Raw genomic sequence first — 20,240 nt, 5'->3', positions numbered from 1 at the left:
TGTACATGTTAATCTCATCCTGACCACATGTCATAGACATGAGCCGAATAGAAATCATTGCTACTTTAGTGAGATGGTTGCACAAATGATAAGTCTATCCTTTTAAAGTCCCTGTTAAAGCAGAATCCATTAATATTAACTAAGAGCTGTAATAATATCTACAATGTGACAAGAGTCTTAGTTTTAAAAGATCTGGAGTACAGTTTATCCCTATTTGAACAACAGCACATTTCACTTGTGGTTTGAGGGTGAAAATATTATCATTCCAAAGTTTTGTTTTGCCTTTTATCAATTTCAGAGTCTACAGACTCATTGCATGGTCTTTCCATTCTGTTGTTGCCATTTTCTCTGCCTATTACCAGACAGAACACTGGGGAGTGGCAGGTATTTCTATCGATGAAGTATAGGGATATTTAATGCAACATAAGTACTTCTCTTGACCCCTCTACGGTCTCTAAATTGTCAGACTGCTTGTCCGAAATCCATTCTCGATGAGCAGAAATTTTCTCCAACTGAAAATTGGGAAGCCCGAAGCCATTGTTTGCGGTCCCCACCACAGACTCCGTTCCCTAGCCACTGACTCCATGCCTCTCTCCAACTCCTGTCTGAGGCTGAACCAGACTGTTCACAACCTTGGTGTCATATTTGACCTGAAATGAGCTTTCGATCACACATCCGCAGCATAACTAAGACCACCTATTTCCACCTCCGTAACATCATCCGTCTCCGCCTTTGCCTCAGCTCATTCGCTGCTGAAGCTCTCATCCATGCCTTTGTTACATTTAGACTTGACTATTCCAATGCACTCCTGGTTGGCCTCCCACATTCTACCCTACGTAAACTAGAGGTGATTGAAAACTTGGCTGCCTGTGTCCTAACTCGCATCAAGTCCCACTCACCAATCACCCCTGTGTTCACTGACCTACATTGGCTTCCGGTTAAGCAATGCCTCTATTTCAAAATTCTCATCCTTATTTTCAAATCCCTCCATGGCCTCACCCCTTCCTATCTCTGTAATCTCCTCCAGCCCCACAACCCCTGAGATGTCAACACTCCTCTAATTCTGCCCTCTTGAGCATCCCTGATTATAATCACTCAATCATTGGTGGCCTTGTTTCTATTGCCTAGGCCCCAAGCTCCAGAACTCCCTGCCTAAACCTCTTAGCCTCTCTACCTCTCTTTCCTCCTTCAAGACGCTCCTTAAAACATACCTCTTTGACCAAGCTTTTGGTCACTTGCGCTAACGTCTACTTTGCGGCTCGGTGTCAAATTGTTATCGCATAGTACTCCTGTGAAGCGCCTTGGGATGTTTCACTACGTTAAAATCGCTATATAAATACACGTTGTTGTTGTTGTAATAATTTAAGGCTCTGGCTCAGTGGATAAATTCAATGGATATTGTAGTACTAAAACATATAGAGCAGGAAATTTGCAGGTTCAATCCTTGGTCTGTGTTGAGTTATTTAACCTCAGTCAGGGTGTTGTCAAGGGCACTAAACTTCAGAGAGAAAATCAACTTGGGTTCACATTACTGGTCAGTGTCCAGTTCTTCCCTTTTTGTAAAGTGCATGTGAATACCGGGTATATACAGGATTAGGCTTCACTGTGATGCTTCATAAACTTGAGTTATTGGAAGCCACTTGCAAATATAAGTGACACTGTACTCTTCATTTGATCTTAATAGTAGCACAAAAAGCTTGACGAGGGGATTAAATGTAGTATCTCCAAATTTGCGGATGCCACTAAGTTGGGTGGCAGTGTGAGCTGCGAGGAGGATACTATGAGGCTGCAGAGTGACTTGGATAGGTTAGGTGAGTGGGCAAATACATGGCAGATGAAGTATAATGTGGATAAATGTGAGGTTATCCACTTGGGTGATAAAAATAGAGAGACAGACTATTATCTGAATGGTGACAGATTAGGTAAAGGGGAGGTGCAACGAGACCTGGGCGTCATGGTACATCAGTCATTGAAGGTTGGCATGCAGGTACAGCAGGCGGTTAAGAAAGCAAATGGCATGTTGGCCTTCATAGCGAGGGGATTTGAGTACAAGGGCAGGGAGGTGTTACTACAGTTGTATAGGGCCTTGGTGAGGCCACACCTGGAGTATTGTGTACAGTTTTGGTCTCCTAACTTGAGCAAGGACATTCTTGCTATTGAAGGAGTGGAGCGAAGGTTCATCAGACTGATTCCCGGGATGGCGGGACTGAAATATCAAGAAAGACTGGATCAACTGGGCTTGTATTCACTGGAGTTTAGAAGAATGAGAGGGGATCTCATAGAAACGTTTAAAATTCTGACGGGTTTAGACAGGTTAGATGCAGGAAGAATGTTCCCAATGTTGGGGAAGTCCAGAACCAGGGGTCACAATCTAAGGATAAGGGGTAAGCCATTTAGGACTGAGATGAGGAGAAACTTCTTCACCCAGAGAGTGGTGAACCTGTGGAATTCTCTACCACAGAAAGTTGTTGAGGCCAATTCACTAAATATATTCAAAAAGGAGTTAGATGTTGTCCTTACTACTAGGGGGATCAAGGGGTATGGCGAGAAAGCAGGAATGGAGTACTGAAGTTGCATGTTCAGCCATGAACTCATTGAATGGTGGTGCAGGCTCGAAGGGCCGAACGGCCTACTCCTGCATCTATTTTCTATGTTTCTATGTTTCTATGTTTCTATAACCAGCTAGCGTCATGGGACTTTTAACTTAAACTCTGCATTGAATATCACCTTGACCTCCACTTTAAGATTGGAGTCAGGGCCAGAATTGGGATCATGTAGTAATCCTTATTTGGACTTGATATGCTATGACTTAGTCCTGTGGTCTTATGATACTCTTTACTATTTCTCCATCATCGACTATAATTCAAGGTAACCTCGATAATCTTCCCAGTTATCATAATAAACTTTTCCTAACTGGCAATATAAAAAAAAGCATGCATGAAACAAGACAAAGCCATTTGGCTCTTCAAGCATCCTCCTTCCGTAGACCATATAAAATCTGCCTATTATGGACACAAACCCACCTATTTAATGTTGTAAGGGAACAGTCTACAAAATTTCTTCCTGATCCCAAAGGTAAGCTGTTAAAACTTCAGAATATTTATTTATCCTTGCACCTCTGTTACTTATCCATAGCTTCCAAATGTATTTCCGTGATCTTACAAAACAGAAACTATCATATTCCATTTTGCCACCTCTATTCATAATCATCCCACTGTCTACAATCCCATTTCAACTAGATGCTTATTTATCTCTTTTCTGTAAGCATTACGGTAATTACTTTTCCTGGGAGTCTATTGCACATATGTGCAATCCTCAAGAGTGGGCGGGGGTCTTATAAGTTTTAGTTGTGCTTGATGCTTATTAATGTTGTGCTTTTCTCTTCTCGTCAATGTTAAATATCCTGCTTGTATCTGCATTATCTATGCTTCTCAATACTTTAAAAGTGCTGGATCATTATCCTGCTCAATCTTTCATGAATATACATTCAGCTCTGTGAGTCTAGCTTCGTAACTTAGAACCCCAAGTCCCTGAATTATCCTCATTGTTCTTCTCTGAACTTTTTCCAAAGTATCAATGTCCATTTGAAGTTCTTGACAATCATGTCATAGGATTCTTGATATCCAGCTACTCACTGCATTTCCTCTCTCCCCCACCTCCCCAGGGTTTTCTCACTCACTTATGGCAGCAATGCAAATGTAATTGATGTTAACAATAGGAGGAAAGGAAGTGAACATGGTCAAATGAGTACACCATATGTGGGGTGCAGGACATGGGTAGTTACTTGGATTAGGCTGAAAATCTTAAAAGTGTAAGGCATCCTAGAAGTGTTTCCCGATCAGTAACATTACCCGCAGTACAAGGAAGGTAATGAACAAAGAATGAAAAATATTTTTTCTAAAAATGAAGACATGTCAGAGAAACTTAAAAAAAATATTTCAATTTTATAAAAAAAACACACCAGGGTACTTCAAAAGCTTCTGAAGAAGTTAACACAAAGCAAGACTAAAATGAAGTTAAACAGGAAGTTTAAGTTATGAAAGTACTAATTATATACTATCCAAGATAATGAATGGGAAAGTGTATCCGAAGCATGTCATTAGAATTGCTTTAAGCCTGTTACCGCTTTACACTTCTATCAGCTGTTGGAGGAGCCACATGCAATTCGAAGGCTCAACAGTGCCAATTCAAACCTGATAAGATGTGCCACTCCTAAAGGCATTCAGATACCAGTCATTGCTAAATCAGTTTTTTATGCTTAAACATTCTTTTTGAGCCTCCTTAATATTGTGTTAGATGCAAACGTGCATACAACTGAAGAAGTAAACAATTTGTTTCAACAGCAGAAACTTGTGAACATAATATCTTGTCACACATTACGCTTGTAAAACACTAGTCATTTAACCATGATCACAAATCTAACTAGTATGAAACTGATTTTCCTGCTAAAATATTTCTACTTAGACCAAATAAAAATAAAAAATTAGAAGCATTTACCTTTCCAATTTCACACTCCGTCCCGTCTGCCCAGGGCATATGCTGAGTTCTACAGCCTCTTTGAACTCCTTCAGTGCTTGTACACCAAAGACGTCTGCATTGTGTCTGTACAGAAAAAAAGAATCCTTCTAAAGTCTGGTATTGTCAAAAGTTTTTATTTTCACAGTACAGGCAACTATCGATTATCTGGGTCCCTCGGGGATTGGGCTATGTCGAGTAAACGATTTCTCTGTTAGAGCGATTGACATTATAAAGTTAAAACACGATGCCTTCCCGGGCCGAAATTATAAATCCCGTTACAAAGGTTTCCCGTTGGATCTGTGTGCGGATAATCTAGAGTTGCCTGTACTAAAATATCCTTTCATTGCTACAAAAAAGTACCTATTTATGATGACCAGAGCACATCACTATTTAGTATATAATGGTACTGTTCTCTCAGTAATACAGTGAAACATTTTTTCCTGTAACGTTATTTGCGAGACAGCGTTTCATCAATCAGAAAATACTGGGGTAGATTTTCAACTTTCTGTGCATAAAATGAGCATTGCGGTCGGCTGCACGTTTTTCATTTCCATTGAATCCACCACGGCAGTTTTATACCCAGGCGACAAATTGAAAATCTACCTCATTATATTAATAGCTGCTTGGCAAAGTATGACAAACAGTTGAATGAAACAAAAATGAAAACAACAAATTCAATTAAAATGAGCATTTATTTCCAATTTAAAATTGTATTTTCAATCTATTTCTTTAGTTTATGATCTGATGTGAAGTAGCCCATATACTTCACAAAAAAACTACAAACTTACAGGTGGATTGTAATGAATAGTTTTGATTAATCCAAAAACTTATGGAGAAGATAAAAATGATTGTATTCTAACTATAGCCCATAATTGTCTATCTTAGTTGTCAGTTATTATTATTGCACTTACCATATAAGGGCACACCTGAGACCCAGATCCAAAAATCAATTCACATTGTTTGTCAACGTTATAAATCTGACCAGGGAGCTGATGAGGGAGTGCATATGTTCTTGTCACAGGTTCATCAAGTAAACATTCACCATATCCTGTGCTAAAAGGAAAAAAAGGTAAGAAAAAATAAATCCAAGCATTCAAATTTCCCACTGCTCTGATATGCAATACAACATCTTCACATAAAAAGCTATTTGAAGAAAATAATTAACTCATTAAAATGAAAATGTAATTTTGACAAATACTTGCTCCCATACCTATCAACTTGAAGTGTATTGACAATGTGAAATTCAGGTAAGCACTGGGGCTGAGAGAAGTTTTGTACAGAAACTGCAAATCAGCTTATTTTGCCAGGTTAGGAGCCTTGCTACAGCTTTTCTCAGTGTTGCTATTTAATATCAGAACATCCAAATTAAAATGGGACAGTTGAGAAGTACACTTGCAATTATTAAATTCAAATCTATACAGAAACCAATAGCACAGTTCAGTTTAGACTTCTTATAACAAAATTCTAACATACTCTAAAAAATTAGTAACGTATCTTCTGCTACATTTTGACCACATCCAGGGATTGGTATAGTAGTTCAGTGTAGGGGCCATAACATGTTGTTGATTTTTGCCACCATCCTCTTTGCACTTATTGCTGTCATCATGAGGCATGTTAAACCTAGATAAAAATAATAAATACATTGTTATTCAAGCAAACCAGCTTGGTTCCATTAATAATTGATTATGAAGTCATATTCTGGATGCGTTATGTTTAACACACATCACACAAAATATTTCTTAAGAAATTTGAGATATTTATTCTATATATAAAACATAACACATATTGATGCCAACAGTTTTCGTTTGTGGAATATGGCTTTATTTCTTGTATTAGTGCTTCATAAATCAGATTGCAATATATCTGTGAAGAACAGCACAATTTATATTGGCCTGGAAATCCCAGCCTCCCCGGGTCCGTACGGAGTGTCTGTGGACCCGGGAAGACATCAGAAAAGCTGGTTTTCAGCGCACAATGCGCTTGCGCTGAAAACCGGATTCTAGGGAGCGAGGACATTTGCTTGGGCAAGATTGCGGGATTTACCCGTATCTTGCCCAGCAAATGTCCTCAAAATTCTTGCGCCTCAAAAAGCGCATTGCCTGCTTTTACAGGCGTAAGTGTTTAAAAACATACACAAATATAATTTAATTAAATTTAAAAAACACATTTTGTTGTAACAAAAAAACCTGCCCACTACGTTACATTTATTTTTAACCATAATTAAAAAAACTTTTTAAAAACTGGGAACTTTTTTTTCCATAAGATATTTATTAACTTTAATTTTAATTATGTGAGGTCTGTTTTTTATTTTTTATTATATGTGTTCAGTGTGTTTTTTTTCCCATTAATAGCAATGAGAACTCGTAGATACGGAGTTCCCATTGCTATTCATGGGAAAGCTGTGGAATACTGTACCTGATTGGCTGAGCAGTCACACGTGACTGCATCTTCTGCGTGGGAACCTGGAGGACGGGAGCGCGCTTTGCAGCACGGGAAGAGAAGGCCTCCCCACCGGAATCCCACGCTCCTCCGGGACCACCAGGTACTTTTGTAGAAAAGATTCAGGTCGGAGGCAATTGCCCGCGGGAAGCCTCCGACCGCAATTTCAGCCCCAATAATGTTAAACTGTTCTGCACAGGTTGGTTATGTTATTTTGAATGAGAACAGCAAGGGGACTACATAAGGTAGATTTTCCGATCATTTATGCCAACATTGTTATCCCCATATGTGGCCATTTATCCTTTAAGCATTTGCATCCTATTACATTTACCCATCACCCCTTTGGACGGCTTACACACAATTTCCTACCCTGCTCTGGCAGACTGCCACTCCCAGACCCAAAATGGGCCAGGAGCTTGGCCAAACTATGTAAATGAAGCTGATACAGGGTATTACAATATCAGGCACATTCAACAGACTTGGGTGGGTACAAATGATAGCCATCTAACGAATGCCTGATTGGCGTGCAATCAAAAAATCTATCCCATAACTAAATACATCTTGGAAGAAATAAACTGTATGTCTATTTCCCTTGAAGAACCATCTAATCTCAACTTGAGTATTGTTTAACAATCCATACCACGGTCACATGCGCTTATTGTGAAGAGCCCAATTAGTCCCAGGTATTTTGACGTGAGCCACATTAAAAAAGATTATGTAGACACAACAACAACTTGTATTTATATAGCACCTTTGACATAGTGAAACGTCTCAAGGCGCTTCACAGGAGTATTATGAGATTTAAAAAATTGACACCGAGCTGCATAAGTAGAAATTAGCGCAGGTAACCAAAAGCTTGGTAAAATAGATATGTTTTAAGGAGCATTTGAAGGAGGAAAGAGAGGTAGAGAGGCAGAGAGATTTAAGCAGGGAGCTCCAGAGCTTGGTGCATAGGCAACGGAAGGCACGGCCACTAATGGTTTAGCGATTTTAATCAGGGATACTCAGGAGGGCAGAATTAGAGGAGCATTAACATCTCGGGGGTTATGAGTCTGGAGGAGATTCCAGAGATAGGGAGGATCACGGCAATGGGTGGGTTTGAAAATAAGGATGAGAATTTTGAAGTCGAGGCATTGCTTAACCGGAAGCCAATGTAGGTCAGCGAGCACATGGGTGATGGGTGAGCGGGACTTGGTGTGAGTTAGGACATGGGCAGCCAAGTTTTGGATCAACTCTAGTTTGCACAGGGTAGAATGTGGGAGGCTAGCCAGGAGTGCGTTGGAATAGTCAAGTCTGGAGGTAACAAAGGCCTGAATGAGGACTTCAGCAGCGGATGAGCTGAGGTAAGGGCAGAGACAGGCAATGTTAGGGAGGTGGAGTGCTTTTCGGTTCAGGGGAACATTGGGTGAACAGTAGGTGGGGCGATCGCCAACGGAAGGCCCGATCGATTTTGTGATAGGGCCTCGCTATAATAAAATCTGAAATCTGCCAACACCAAATGAGCAATTACAGAAACCTCGCCAATCTGGGGGAGTGGGAAATCTTGCAGATTCTCCGTAGAGCCAAGCCGCAGGGACACCTTTGTGGTTGGGGCAGTTGGGGCACAGAAGGTCCAGCAGCAGGTGGGATGATTTTTGTGGAGCCAAGAGAAGTATTCATGCTTCTCCTGCCCAGTTGAAGGCAACAATTACATCAGGGTCCTAAACACATCATAGAACATTGATTTAAATAAACAAATGAGGTTCCTGCCTGTTTCGGGCAGGAGTGCTAGCTGCCTAAATTGAGGCTCTCTCAAAAAGTGCATCGGGAAGGACTCAGGTGGCACTTGTAAGTTTTTTAAAAATTGTCCCTGTTGAAAATGGGGCAGAAGTGGGATGGAAACCAAACCAACGTATGTAAACTAATAAGATCACTGAAACTTGAAAATGTGATATCACATTATGAGCAAAATAGCTTCAGTACTTAAATTACATCAGAAATGATATGCAATTGATGTTGTATTTAGAAACGCCTTCTCAATGTGCCCATCATACTACTGCCTGTGATGTTGATTATATGGCATATTGGAAGATTTTGCTGCCAATTGGTGTTGGCTTATATATTAGTAAAAGTTTGTTCCAGTTCTATAAAACAATCTCTAACTTTCTCTGAGTTGGGACACACAGTTTATGCAAGGGCTTGGAAACTCAGCAGTAAAAGGCAAGATAAGTCTGACAAATGAGTGCAAATGAAAGCCAGATGAGAGTATTCCAGTTTCTCCTTTGATTTTCCTGCTAGAGGCATTGATAAAAACAAAGCAGTTAGAATAGAAGTGTGAAAAGTCGCTTCAGTCTTCAAAAAAACAGAATACTGCAGGTGCTGGTAATCTGAAAATAAAAATAGAAGTCAGAAACACTCAGCAGGTCATTTGACATTTGAGGACTTCAGATCCTTTCTCAGGAATAGGAGATATTACAGATGAACAGCATTTGAAAAGGAAAGGGGGAAGAGAACAAGAACAAACACAAACCGACAGGAAAATAAATAGAATGACCTATGAATTACTTGAGTGAAGGCTAGGAGATAATTAAGTGTGCAGATGTGATATTATTGGGAGACAAAAGGAGACATACTAAGAGATAAAAGACAGATAAGTGTGTGAATAGCTAATGGGGCATATAGAGAAAGGGAAGTACGAAGAACAGGCAGGCTCCAGTGGCCTGGAAATCTGGTGAAAGACAAAAAGCAGCTCGTGTGTATTGTTCCAACAGGGAAGTTGCCCACCCCAAGTACCAACCTGCTTCCCTTCCGAGGAGAACGGGCATAGACATCCCACATTGCAAGCATCGACTGCCAGAGAGAAAATGGGTACTGCAGCCAAGATCTGAGGTTGTTGAAGTCAATGTTAAGGCCAGAGGGCCTGGTAGAAAGCTGAGGTGCTGCTCTTCGAGCTTACGCTGAGATTCACTGGAACAGTGTTGAAGGCCATAGACAGAGGGGTCAGAGTGGGAGTGGGATGGAGAATTAAAATAGCAAATGACAGGGAGGTTGGAGTCACACTTTTGAACAGAATAGACGTGTTCAGCAAAGCTAATGTCTAATCTACATTTGCTTTCCCCAATGTAGATACCACACCATGTCTTCATCCTTGCTTATTATTTTGCTTCAGTCTTCACCCTTGTTAATTCTGCTATTATCTCATCTACATATTCTTACTTTCAAATCAGTTGCTGGTCACACTGGACTCTGCTGTGCAGTGCAGAGACCCATTTGTTGTATCAGTGGAAATGCAGAGGACCATTTTATAATAAGGAGTGTAGCCGACATAGGCACGACTTCCATTGGCTGAACTATAATATAAAGGTGTCATTAAACCACAAAGCTATGGAGAGGCATACTTTAAATTTCATCTTTTTCAAAAACACAATTCTATCAACTTAGCCCACAAAAAGAACCGAATTATTATAATAGTGTCTGTTAAATTGGCACTGTACCATATATACACATATAAATTTGTAGTTTCTGCATCAATAAGGATATAAAATTTTTACAAGACTACTTGCAATCCAAATATGAAATTTGGTAGCATCGATCCCTAAAAGTAGCTGGCTCACTACCATGTTTTCAAACACAGTTTACCAGAAACAATGGTGTAGATTTTGACACTTGTGTGATAGTATAAAACGGGTGATTGTGATTCAGCACATGAAGTCACATTTCCTCAGACGGATAAATTTTCCAACTTAATCACTTAACACACAAGCCTCTATTCTCAATCCTGGAAAAGAGGGTACTGATGATTACTGCCCCTCAAATTAAAAACTAAAGAAGATGCGCTGGTATTGTTACAAGGACGTATCTATGATGTTCTATAAAATTCTTATTAGTCAGACTGAACCTCTGAGGAGCTGAATTTGTTGGTACCTAACTATCCTGAAGGCACTATTATTGCAATAACAGTCAAATGAATTAAAAAAAAACAATGTATTTTTGCATTTAAAAAATGTTTGGATCAATTTATTTCAAAAAATAAATTCCAAACAAGATTGTAAATGATTTCAATTGAGCACAAAACATGTTTTTTTCCCCCGTTCTTCCTTATTCCAAAAGAGATATCTTTACACTTACCCTTTTTTTTCAATTTTCTGTCCCAGGTTAATCCAGTTACCCTTCCCCCAATTCTTGGTTGAGAGAGTAATACGATCTTACCCAAGGACGCACATCAAGTCAATACTGCTGCTTGATTGATCCACCGAGCAGTGTGCGTCTGCCGTATGGGAAAGGGACCCATTGTCACAGATGGATCAGCCAAGACTGTAAAAACTAATTTTCCCTGTAGAGGAATGCCATGTGTTATTTTCATTCACTAACGTTATATGGATTCTTGACCATTTGTGTGTGTGTGGGAGGGGTGCGGGGGCCGCGGAGGGGGGGGGCCGTGGGGGGGGAGGTGGGAGAGAGAAAGACAAACAATTTGATGAAGCAATGTGTAAGTTGACAAATTGGCCTGAAGAGTAATGCAAAATCGAGCATGTTGGCAAAATGGTGTGCAGGACAGAACTGGAGTGGTGAAGGAAGCCAATGAATGTGAAGGCATCTTTGTATGGAACATTTCAGTGTATTAATCGAAGTGGCTTCCCGGAGAGAGATTTAAAGCTTGGTATGGATAGCAAGTAGTGGGACCAGTGACTCTGTCACGAAAAGGATTAGGGTATGTACCCAGAGACTTAATTTTCAGGGAGACTGAGCAAGGGGCCCTCTTTTCATAGAAACATAGAAACATAGAAAATAGGTGCAGGAGTAGGCCATTCGGCCCTTCTAGCCTGCACCGCCATTCAATGAGTTCATGGCTGAACATTCAACTTCAGTACCCCATTCCTGCTTTCTCGCCATACCCCTTGATCCCCCTAGCAGTAAGGACCTCATCTAACTCCTTTTTGAATATATTTAGTGAATTGGCCTCAACAACTTTCTGTGGTAGAGAATTCCACAGGTTCACCACTCTCTGGGTGAAGAAGTTCCTCCGCATCTCGGTCCTAAATGGCTTACCCCTTATCCTTAGACTGTGACCCCTGGTTCTGGACTTCCCCAACATTGGGAACATTCTTCCTGCATCTAACCTGTCTAACCCCGTCAGAATTTTATATGTTTCTATGAGGTCCCCTCTCATTCTTCTAGTGGATTTAAAAAAAACATAGTATTTCCTGTTGTGAAAGGTGACAAAATGTTTTAAAATAGAGCATTTACGTTAATATGGCACAGTCTCTTGCAAAACATGTTTTTTTATTTATTTTGAATAGACTATTGAACTTACCAAAAGGTATATTAATTGAATGGGAATTATGGAAATATTTTTAAAATTGCAAGGATGATAATGCAGGGACTGGGGAAAACTGCAAAACGGGCAAGTGAGACTGAGGAAATGTAGATACATTAAAATAAAGCACAACAGCTGCCTCCAACTGATTCACACAGGAGCCTGCTCTGCTGGTGGAGCAGGCTCGAGGGGCTAGATGGCCTACTCCTGTTCCTAATTCTTATGTTCTTTTTAGATTCAATGTTCTCTGTTCTCCGGTTATAAAAGGGGTCGGGGGGTCTAGTAAGGAGGAGGAACTGAGGGAAATCCTTATTAGCCGGGAAATTGTGTTGGGGAAATTGATGGGATTGAAGGCCGATAAATCCCCAGGGCCTGATGGACTGCATCCCAGAGTACTTAAGGAGGTGGCCTTGGAAATAGTGGATGCGTTGACAGTCATTTTCCAACATTCCATTGACTCTGGATCAGTTCCTATGGAGTGGAGGGTAGCCAATGTAACCCCACTTTTTAAAAAAGGAGGGAGAGAGAAAACAGGGAATTATAGACCGGTCAGCCTGACATCGGTAGTGGGTAAAATGATGGAATCAATTATTAAGGATGTCATAGCAGTGCATTTGGAAAGAGGTGACATGATAGGTCCAAGTCAGCATGGATTTGTGAAAGGGAAATCATGCTTGACAAATCTTCTGGAATTTTTTGAGGATGTTTCCAGTAGAGTGGATAAGGGAGAACCAGTTGATGTGGTATATTTGGACTTTCAGAAGGCGTTCGACAAGGTCCCACACAAGAGATTGATGTGCAAAGTTAGAGCACATGGGATTGGGGGTAGTGTACTGACATGGATTGAGAACTGGTTGTCAGACAGGAAGCAAAGAGTAGGAGTAAATGGGTACTTTTCAGAATGGCAGGCAGTGACTAGTGGGGTACCGCAAGGTTCTGTGCTGGGGCCCCAGCTGTTTACACTGTACATTAATGATTTAGATGAGGGGATTAAATGTAGTATCTCCAAATTTGCGGATGACATTAAGTTGGGTGGCAGTGTGAGCTGCGAGGAGGATGCTGTGAGGCTGCAGAGCGACTTGGATAGGTTAGGTGAGTGGGCAAATGCATGGCAGATGAAGTATAATGTGGATAAATGTGAGGTTATCCACTTTGGTGGTAAAAACAGAGAGACAGACTATTATCTGAATGGTGACAGATTAGGAAAAGGGGAGGTGCAAAGAGACCTGGGTGTCATGGTACATCAGTCATTGAAGGTTGGCATGCAGGTGCAGCAGGCGGTTAAGAAAGCAAATGGCATGTTGGCCTTCATAGCAAGGGGATTTGAGTACAGGGGCAGGGAGGTGTTGCTACAGTTGTACAGGGCATTGGTGAGGCCACACCTGGAGTATTGTGTACAGTTTTGGTCTCCTAACCTGAGGAAGGACATTCTTGCTATTGAGGGAGTGCAGCGAAGGTTCACCAGACTGATTCCCGGGATGGCGGGACTGACCTATCAAGAAAGACTGGATCAACTGGGCTTGTATTCACTGGAGTTCAGAAGAATGAGAGGGGACCTCATAGAAACATATAAAATTCTGACGGGGTTAGACAGGTTAGATGCAGGAAGAATGTTCCCAATGTTGGGGAAGTCCAGAACCAGGGGTCACAGTCTAAGGATAAGGGGTAAGCCATTTAGGACCGAGATGCGGAGGAACTTCTTCACCCAGAGAGTGGTGAACCTGTGGAATTCTCTACCACAGAAAGTTGTTGAGGCCAATTCACTAAATATATTCAAAAAGGAGTTAGATGAGGTCCTTACTGCTAGGGGGATCAAGGGGTATGGCGAGAAAGCAGGAATGGGGTACTGAAGTTGAATGTTCAGCCATGAACTCATTGAATGGCGGTGCAGGCTAGAAGGGCCGAATGGCCTACTCCTGCACCTATTTTCTATGTTTCTATGTTTCTATGTTTCTAACAGAATTGGGACACAGATGCAGATGTATTGAAGGTCTGGTAGTGTGAATGATAACAAAGCTTTGGCTTTGGGAGTCTGTTACACTTCAGCTGTAGTGAAATAGAATGTGCACTTATGCCATGCTTTGTTATTCACGGAAGATGGCAGATGTGTTGGCATATTGTGGCATGGGTACAGGATTGAGGGAATCCTTTATTTGAAAGTGAGAGAAGTACACCGGTGTCAAAGGTAGACTGGGTTATACACAAGAGAAGACATCAGTGATGAGTTGTGTTCTAATGCTCCTTGAAGCAGTCACTGAGGAGTCCTCTGAGTGAAGTTCATCAGGATGCTCTCCTTCATCTCCTTCTGCCTCCAATGCAGCTGTGGCTGCCTCCCACCAATGTCATAGTCCAGACCTTTCTGTATAGTGAAGCTGTACAAGGCAGAGCAGGCTACCTCAGTGCACAACACACAATTTGCGAAAGTGTCCCTTTAAGACCTCGATGGTCCTGTTGATGACCAATCTTGTAGGGGCTTGTGCCTTGTTGTGAGGCTCCTCTGCTGTTGTTCAGACAAACCAGTTCCACCCACCCCCTCCCTCAATGACTATCTGTCCCACCTGTGACAGGGTCTGTGGCTCTCGTATTAGACTGTTCAGCCACCAAAGAACTCACTTCAGGAGTGGAAGCAAGTCTTGCTTGATTCAGAGGGACTGCCTATGATGATGATGAATGGAGTCATTATTCATGGGAGCAGAGGGTAGGCTTCGTCACCCAGAATCCACCCCTGACTTTCTGCCGACTTTCTTCCCTGAAGAGGTAAAGGACATCCAAATTTCGAAAGATCAATGCATCATGACAACTTCCAGCTGACGTGTAGGATCATTTGAATGTTGTCACACACAATCTTTCATTCACAGAGTGAAATCTGTTCCTGTTGAGGTAATTGAGGAGGTTTTCTGTGGGAGCTTGCAAAGTAATGTGGGTGCCATTGATGATGATTCACCAGCTCTACTGCAAAGTACGTCAGTCACCTGATAAATGTATTCTGTACTGCACCCTGGTTGATATTACATATCCCCCGTGGCTGCTTGAAATAACTGGTGTCATAAAAGTTGAGCGTGTATCATCTTCATAACCACAGAAATAGCAGTGTAAGCAGATGACCGTGTTTGCAAGTCCACATGCAGTATGTGGCAGAACTGCCCTACTGCCTTTTTGGTGAAATGCTCTTACTGACTAAGATCACCCATATGACCCATGTTGCCTGTATATTCTATTGGTGTGTAATAATCAGTCTGTAATGCTGCTTTGCTGCTCCCGTGTTGGGTTGTTGTTTAAGATTCAGAAATGTCCTGCGCTTGCGATCTATTAGTTCTTGGATCTCCTGATCATTCTCATCAAACCAAGTCCTGGTATTCCCTGGTTGAGTAACTGAGTGTCCCTTTGCAGGCACTAGTTATGGAGGCCTGGAGGGCAGACCAAGCACTGTGGGCATTCTGCGTCTCGGGATCATCAAGGCACGCCAGGTTAGCTATGAGGCGCTGACTGTAAAGGGCTCTCTTAGCTGGGTCCTTAAGTGCTCCGGCATTGACTTTTTTGCGGCACTGCTTCTGCTGCCCCCTCCGCCTTGGGGCAATGTTGATGTCGATGACGGATCGGATTAGGCGGTGGTCCATCCAGCAGTCGTTGGCTCCTGTCATGACGCGGGTGATGCGCACATCCTTGCGATCCCTGGCTCGGACGATGAGGCATTTCTGAGCCTTAAACAAAAACCCAATGCGGGAGCAACAAAGCAGCATTACAGATGGCTCAAGGCTGAGGTCCAACAAAAAACCCGGGACCTAAAGAACAGGTGGTGGATGGAGAAAGCACAGGAGATACAGCAGCTGGCCGACAACCATGATGTGCGAGGATTCTTCATCGCAGTCAAGACCACCTATGGGCCAAACACCCAAGGCCCCACCCCACTGCTGGTCAAGAACGGGGAAACACTCATCAAGGACACCGAGGCATTCAGGGTTCGCTGCAAGGAGCACTTTGAACGACTATCTGTCCTACCTGTGGCAGAGTCTGTAGCTCTCGTATTGGACTGTTCAGCCACCAAAGAACTCACTTCCGGAGTGGAAGCAAGTCTTCCTCGATTCCGAGGGACTGCCTATGATGATGACTAATCAGTGGGCTCCATTTGCTTAAATACTGTAGGACTCCCTTTTGATCCACTCTGTGCTGCTCTTCCTTCTCTATGATAATGGAAAATAAGGGTATGTCAATAAGACATAACAGGTCCTGAGAAGCTCTCGCTCTGGATAGGTGGGGGGGAGGGGGGTGTAAATCTCCTAGTGGTCTCACACTGCTCAGAGCAGTGATGAGCTGTGTGGGCAGAATGCGAAAGAAAACGCTGAAAAAGTTGTTCTCGGCCGCAGAAATCACAGCTGAAACTCTCCATACTCTCCAGTTTCAGAAACTCCTCACTTCCAGTTGTCACACCTGATTCTGGCACCAGCGACACCTTATAATTCTCACTGGGCTGGAAGCTGCTTCCCACGGCAAATGCCTCTGAACCACAAGTAAACCCCGCTCCGCACCTTCGAAGACTTAGATTTCTGGGACCTGCGAGTGTATCATCATCATTATAGGCAGTCCCTCGGAATCGAGGAAGACTTGCTTCCACTCCTGAAGTGAGTTCTCTGGTGGCTGAGCAGTCCAATACGAGAGCCACAGATTCTGTCACAGGTGGGACAGATAGTCGTTGAGGGAAGGGGTAGATGGGACTGGTTTACCGCACGCTCCTTCCGTTGCCTGCGCTTGATTCCTGCATGCTCTCGGCGTTGAGACTCGAGGTGTTCAGCGGCCTCTCGGATGCACTTCCTCCACTTAGGACGGTCTTGGGCCAGGGACTCCCAGGTGTCAGTGGGGATGTTGCACTTTATCAGGGAGGCTTTGAGGGTGTCCTTGTAGCGTTTCCGCTGCCCACCTTTGGCTCGTTTGCCATGGAGGAGCTCCGAGTAGAGCACTTGCTTTGGGAGTATCGTATCTGGCATGCGGACTACGTGGCCTGCCCAGCGGAGCTGATCGAGTGTGGTCAGTGCTTCAATGCTAGGGATGTGAGCCTGAGTGAGGACGTTGATGTTGGTGCGCCTGTCCTCCCTGCGTATACGTGTGTAAAGGCCCACGTATCCCAGGAGCGCATGCAGTTCACAAGCACCCCTGGGATCACGTGGGCCAGCCAAACCATTCATAAAGGGGGATTCACATTATGCTTAAGGGAATTCCATTGGAATCCCCTTAAGCATATTAGGAATCCCCTAAAAATACATTTCGCAGCACTTAAATAAAAATGAATCATCACATGGTCAAAATTAATTAAAATACCAGTTAATTAAACATTTAAGACAAAAATAAATTTGAACATTTTTCAAGGGGCCAAAAATAACGAACTAATTTTAAAGATTTTTGTACAGTTAAATCATTGAAAAAAAATGATTTAAAGATTTATTTAAACCCTTACACTGGCAAAAGAAGGCCTTACGCGTGAGCAAATGTCCCTTTCCTACAGATTTGTACGATCTGGCAAGCTGAAACCTGACAGATCGTAAGTTCCGGGTTTTCGCGCAGCAACTACGGAAACCCGGAACTCACAGGGCACTTGCGGCTGCATATGCGTACGTGGTCATAGGCCCTGGAAAATCCAGGCCAATTTAACATACCCCGGTACTTTACAAGTGTAAAAGCAGGAATGCCAGAGCAAGAATGCCACTGGTCTCATTATAATATATGTAAATGAGCTCACTTGTGATTTTGCAGGCAAATTGTGGGAAGGCCAAAAAGCACAAGGCAGTCAGGTGATTGGTTTTGCGGTGGTCCTAGCTCTGTCAAGCCAGTATGGTGGCTGATGTGCAACGGCCACCACACGTTAAAAAAATCCAACCACAGGCATCTTCCACCCTTCTTGATGTAGTTTGGGATCTGGAATATTAGGTCCTTCATTGAAACACCTGTGCACTCATCCCTTTTTGGCATGGAAGCAAGACATCCTCGCTTCGAGGGAATGCCTATAATGATGATATTTGGGGTGGGCTGAAAAAAAAGTTAATTGCTGAAACTATGCCATAAATATGGAAATTCTAGACCAACAAAATTACACTTCCATTATTATTAAGGTCCCCATATGACCCATGTTGCCTGTATATTCTATTGGTGGGTAACAATCGGTGGGCTCCATTTCCTTAAATACTGGCGGGTTGGGTTCCTGTTTCAGATATTTTGCATTTTAACCTCTGACCTGACCCATGGCCACCCATTTTTGGGACTCAAGATTCAGCCTCTGGGTTTCTTTTAATCAATATGTCCATTATATATATTTTTTTAATGAAAAGAGGTAAGTGAGAGGACTGCGATGTCAGGAGTGTGTGAGGGAGCAGGAATGAATGTAAGAAGTGAGAAGGAAAGTCCAAGATTCGGACTTGGAGTGGGGTTGCTGTCCAGAATGGGGGGAATGATGCTGACATCTGAGGAGCTGACAGTGGGAATGCATCTGGAAGGAAAAGAAAACAGAAGGGATGCTCATATTGGGAGTGTTGTGGGAGCAGGGCTTATATAGAGAATTAGGTCTTCAGATCAGACGAATGGGCCTGGAAGCAGCCAAGATGAGGAAGAAGTAGGAAGGGAGCAGCAAAGTGGAGGAAGGAGTTACTGAAGCAATTGAAGAAGATGGTACATGGAACATTTATTAGATGTTCAACATGTTCTAAATGTTATTTTTAAGTCTATATAGTGTATCAGGTTAGGAATGTCCATGGTAGCTCTATCTCAAAGAATATTTTTGCTGGAGTGTAACTGAGTAGAATGTTTTTGATGAATTGTGATCGGAGAGAGAATTGACATTGAACAGAAAGATATTTTGTAATATTATTTTCCTTCCCCTACATTGACTCCCAGTCTTCGCAGACTCACAAGGCCTCAAATTTAAAATTCTCATCCTCATGTTTAAATCCCTTCATGGCCTTGTTCCTCCCTATCTCTGTAACGTCCACCAGTGCAAATCTTCCCATTCCTGTGACCCCGAACCTCTTGTGCTTCCCCCATTCCCTTTGCCCCACCAATGCTGACTGTACCTTCAGCTGCCTGGCTCCATACTCTGCAATTCCCTTCCTAAACTCCTTCACCTCTTCACCACCTTCACTTTATTTAATACCTTGCATAAAACCACCACTTTGATCAAGCTTTTGGTGACACCTCCTAATAACGCCATCCAATTTTTTCAGATTATGCCTCTGACATGCTTTGGGATATTTTTCATTATAAAAGATGCTATATAAATGCAAGTTGCAAAGGGAAAAATAGTTTGTTAGAAAAGTTGTAATATTATTATTGACTGGAATTATCCAAGTTAATTCACATGTATATCTGTTATACAAGTCATTACACAAAAATAACCATATACACGACACACAATATAGAACTGCAGCATATAAAGTGTAATTAACAGTGAGACTTTCAGATGCCAGAACACAATATCAATTTTGTTTAATATGACTTATGGGAGACTTACACGTGTCCGAGTTCATGAGCTATTGTGAAAGCAGTACTTAATCCGTTATCTTCACTGATGGAGCAGCTTCGGTAAGGATCACATACAGTACCAAGTTCAGCCAAACCTATACATAATCCAGAGAGAAAAAGTAATTTCCAATCTTTCCATATATTTAAGCATCATTGGTTGTCTTTTCTAAACTTAAGCTTTGTGCAAAGAAAAATTACATTTGTCAGAGCTAATTAAAAAAAACAAATTCATGGAAGATTTGATATCGTGTTGTGATTTGCAATTAATGTTTCACAAAAAATTAACCGATTTAAAATTACTTTAAAAATTAGATCTATAAACTTGCATTTCCGTTGCTGTAGAAAATCAGCAAATTTTGTGTTTAAAAAAAATCTTATCTTCCTCCCCTGAACTTGTTAACTTATCCCTGGCGTATGGCTCCACAGAAGCAGGTGCCCATCAGCACCTTGCCCAAGTGGCCATTAATCATGAGTCTTTATATTA

General features: G+C 42.1%; 1 protein-coding gene across 1 annotated transcript in view; it reads right to left on the bottom strand.

Annotated features, from left to right (window-relative positions):
• Positions 1-20,240, bottom strand: part of adamts9 (ADAM metallopeptidase with thrombospondin type 1 motif, 9) — a 462,662-nt gene that overhangs the window by 366,391 nt on the left and 76,031 nt on the right. Inside the window, exons 8-11 of the mRNA XM_070895215.1 lie at positions 19,746-19,851; positions 5,992-6,138; positions 5,430-5,571; positions 4,498-4,602 (exon numbers count right to left, since the gene is read on the bottom strand). Coding sequence (XP_070751316.1) covers positions 4,498-4,602; positions 5,430-5,571; positions 5,992-6,138; positions 19,746-19,851 — 500 coding nt within the window. The remainder of the gene's footprint in view (positions 1-4,497; positions 4,603-5,429; positions 5,572-5,991; positions 6,139-19,745; positions 19,852-20,240) is intronic.

This window comes from Pristiophorus japonicus, chromosome 12 (assembly GCF_044704955.1).
Source record: "Pristiophorus japonicus isolate sPriJap1 chromosome 12, sPriJap1.hap1, whole genome shotgun sequence".
NCBI lineage: Eukaryota > Metazoa > Chordata > Chondrichthyes > Pristiophoridae > Pristiophorus > Pristiophorus japonicus.
This window is presented reverse-complemented; position numbering and strand designations above follow the sequence as displayed.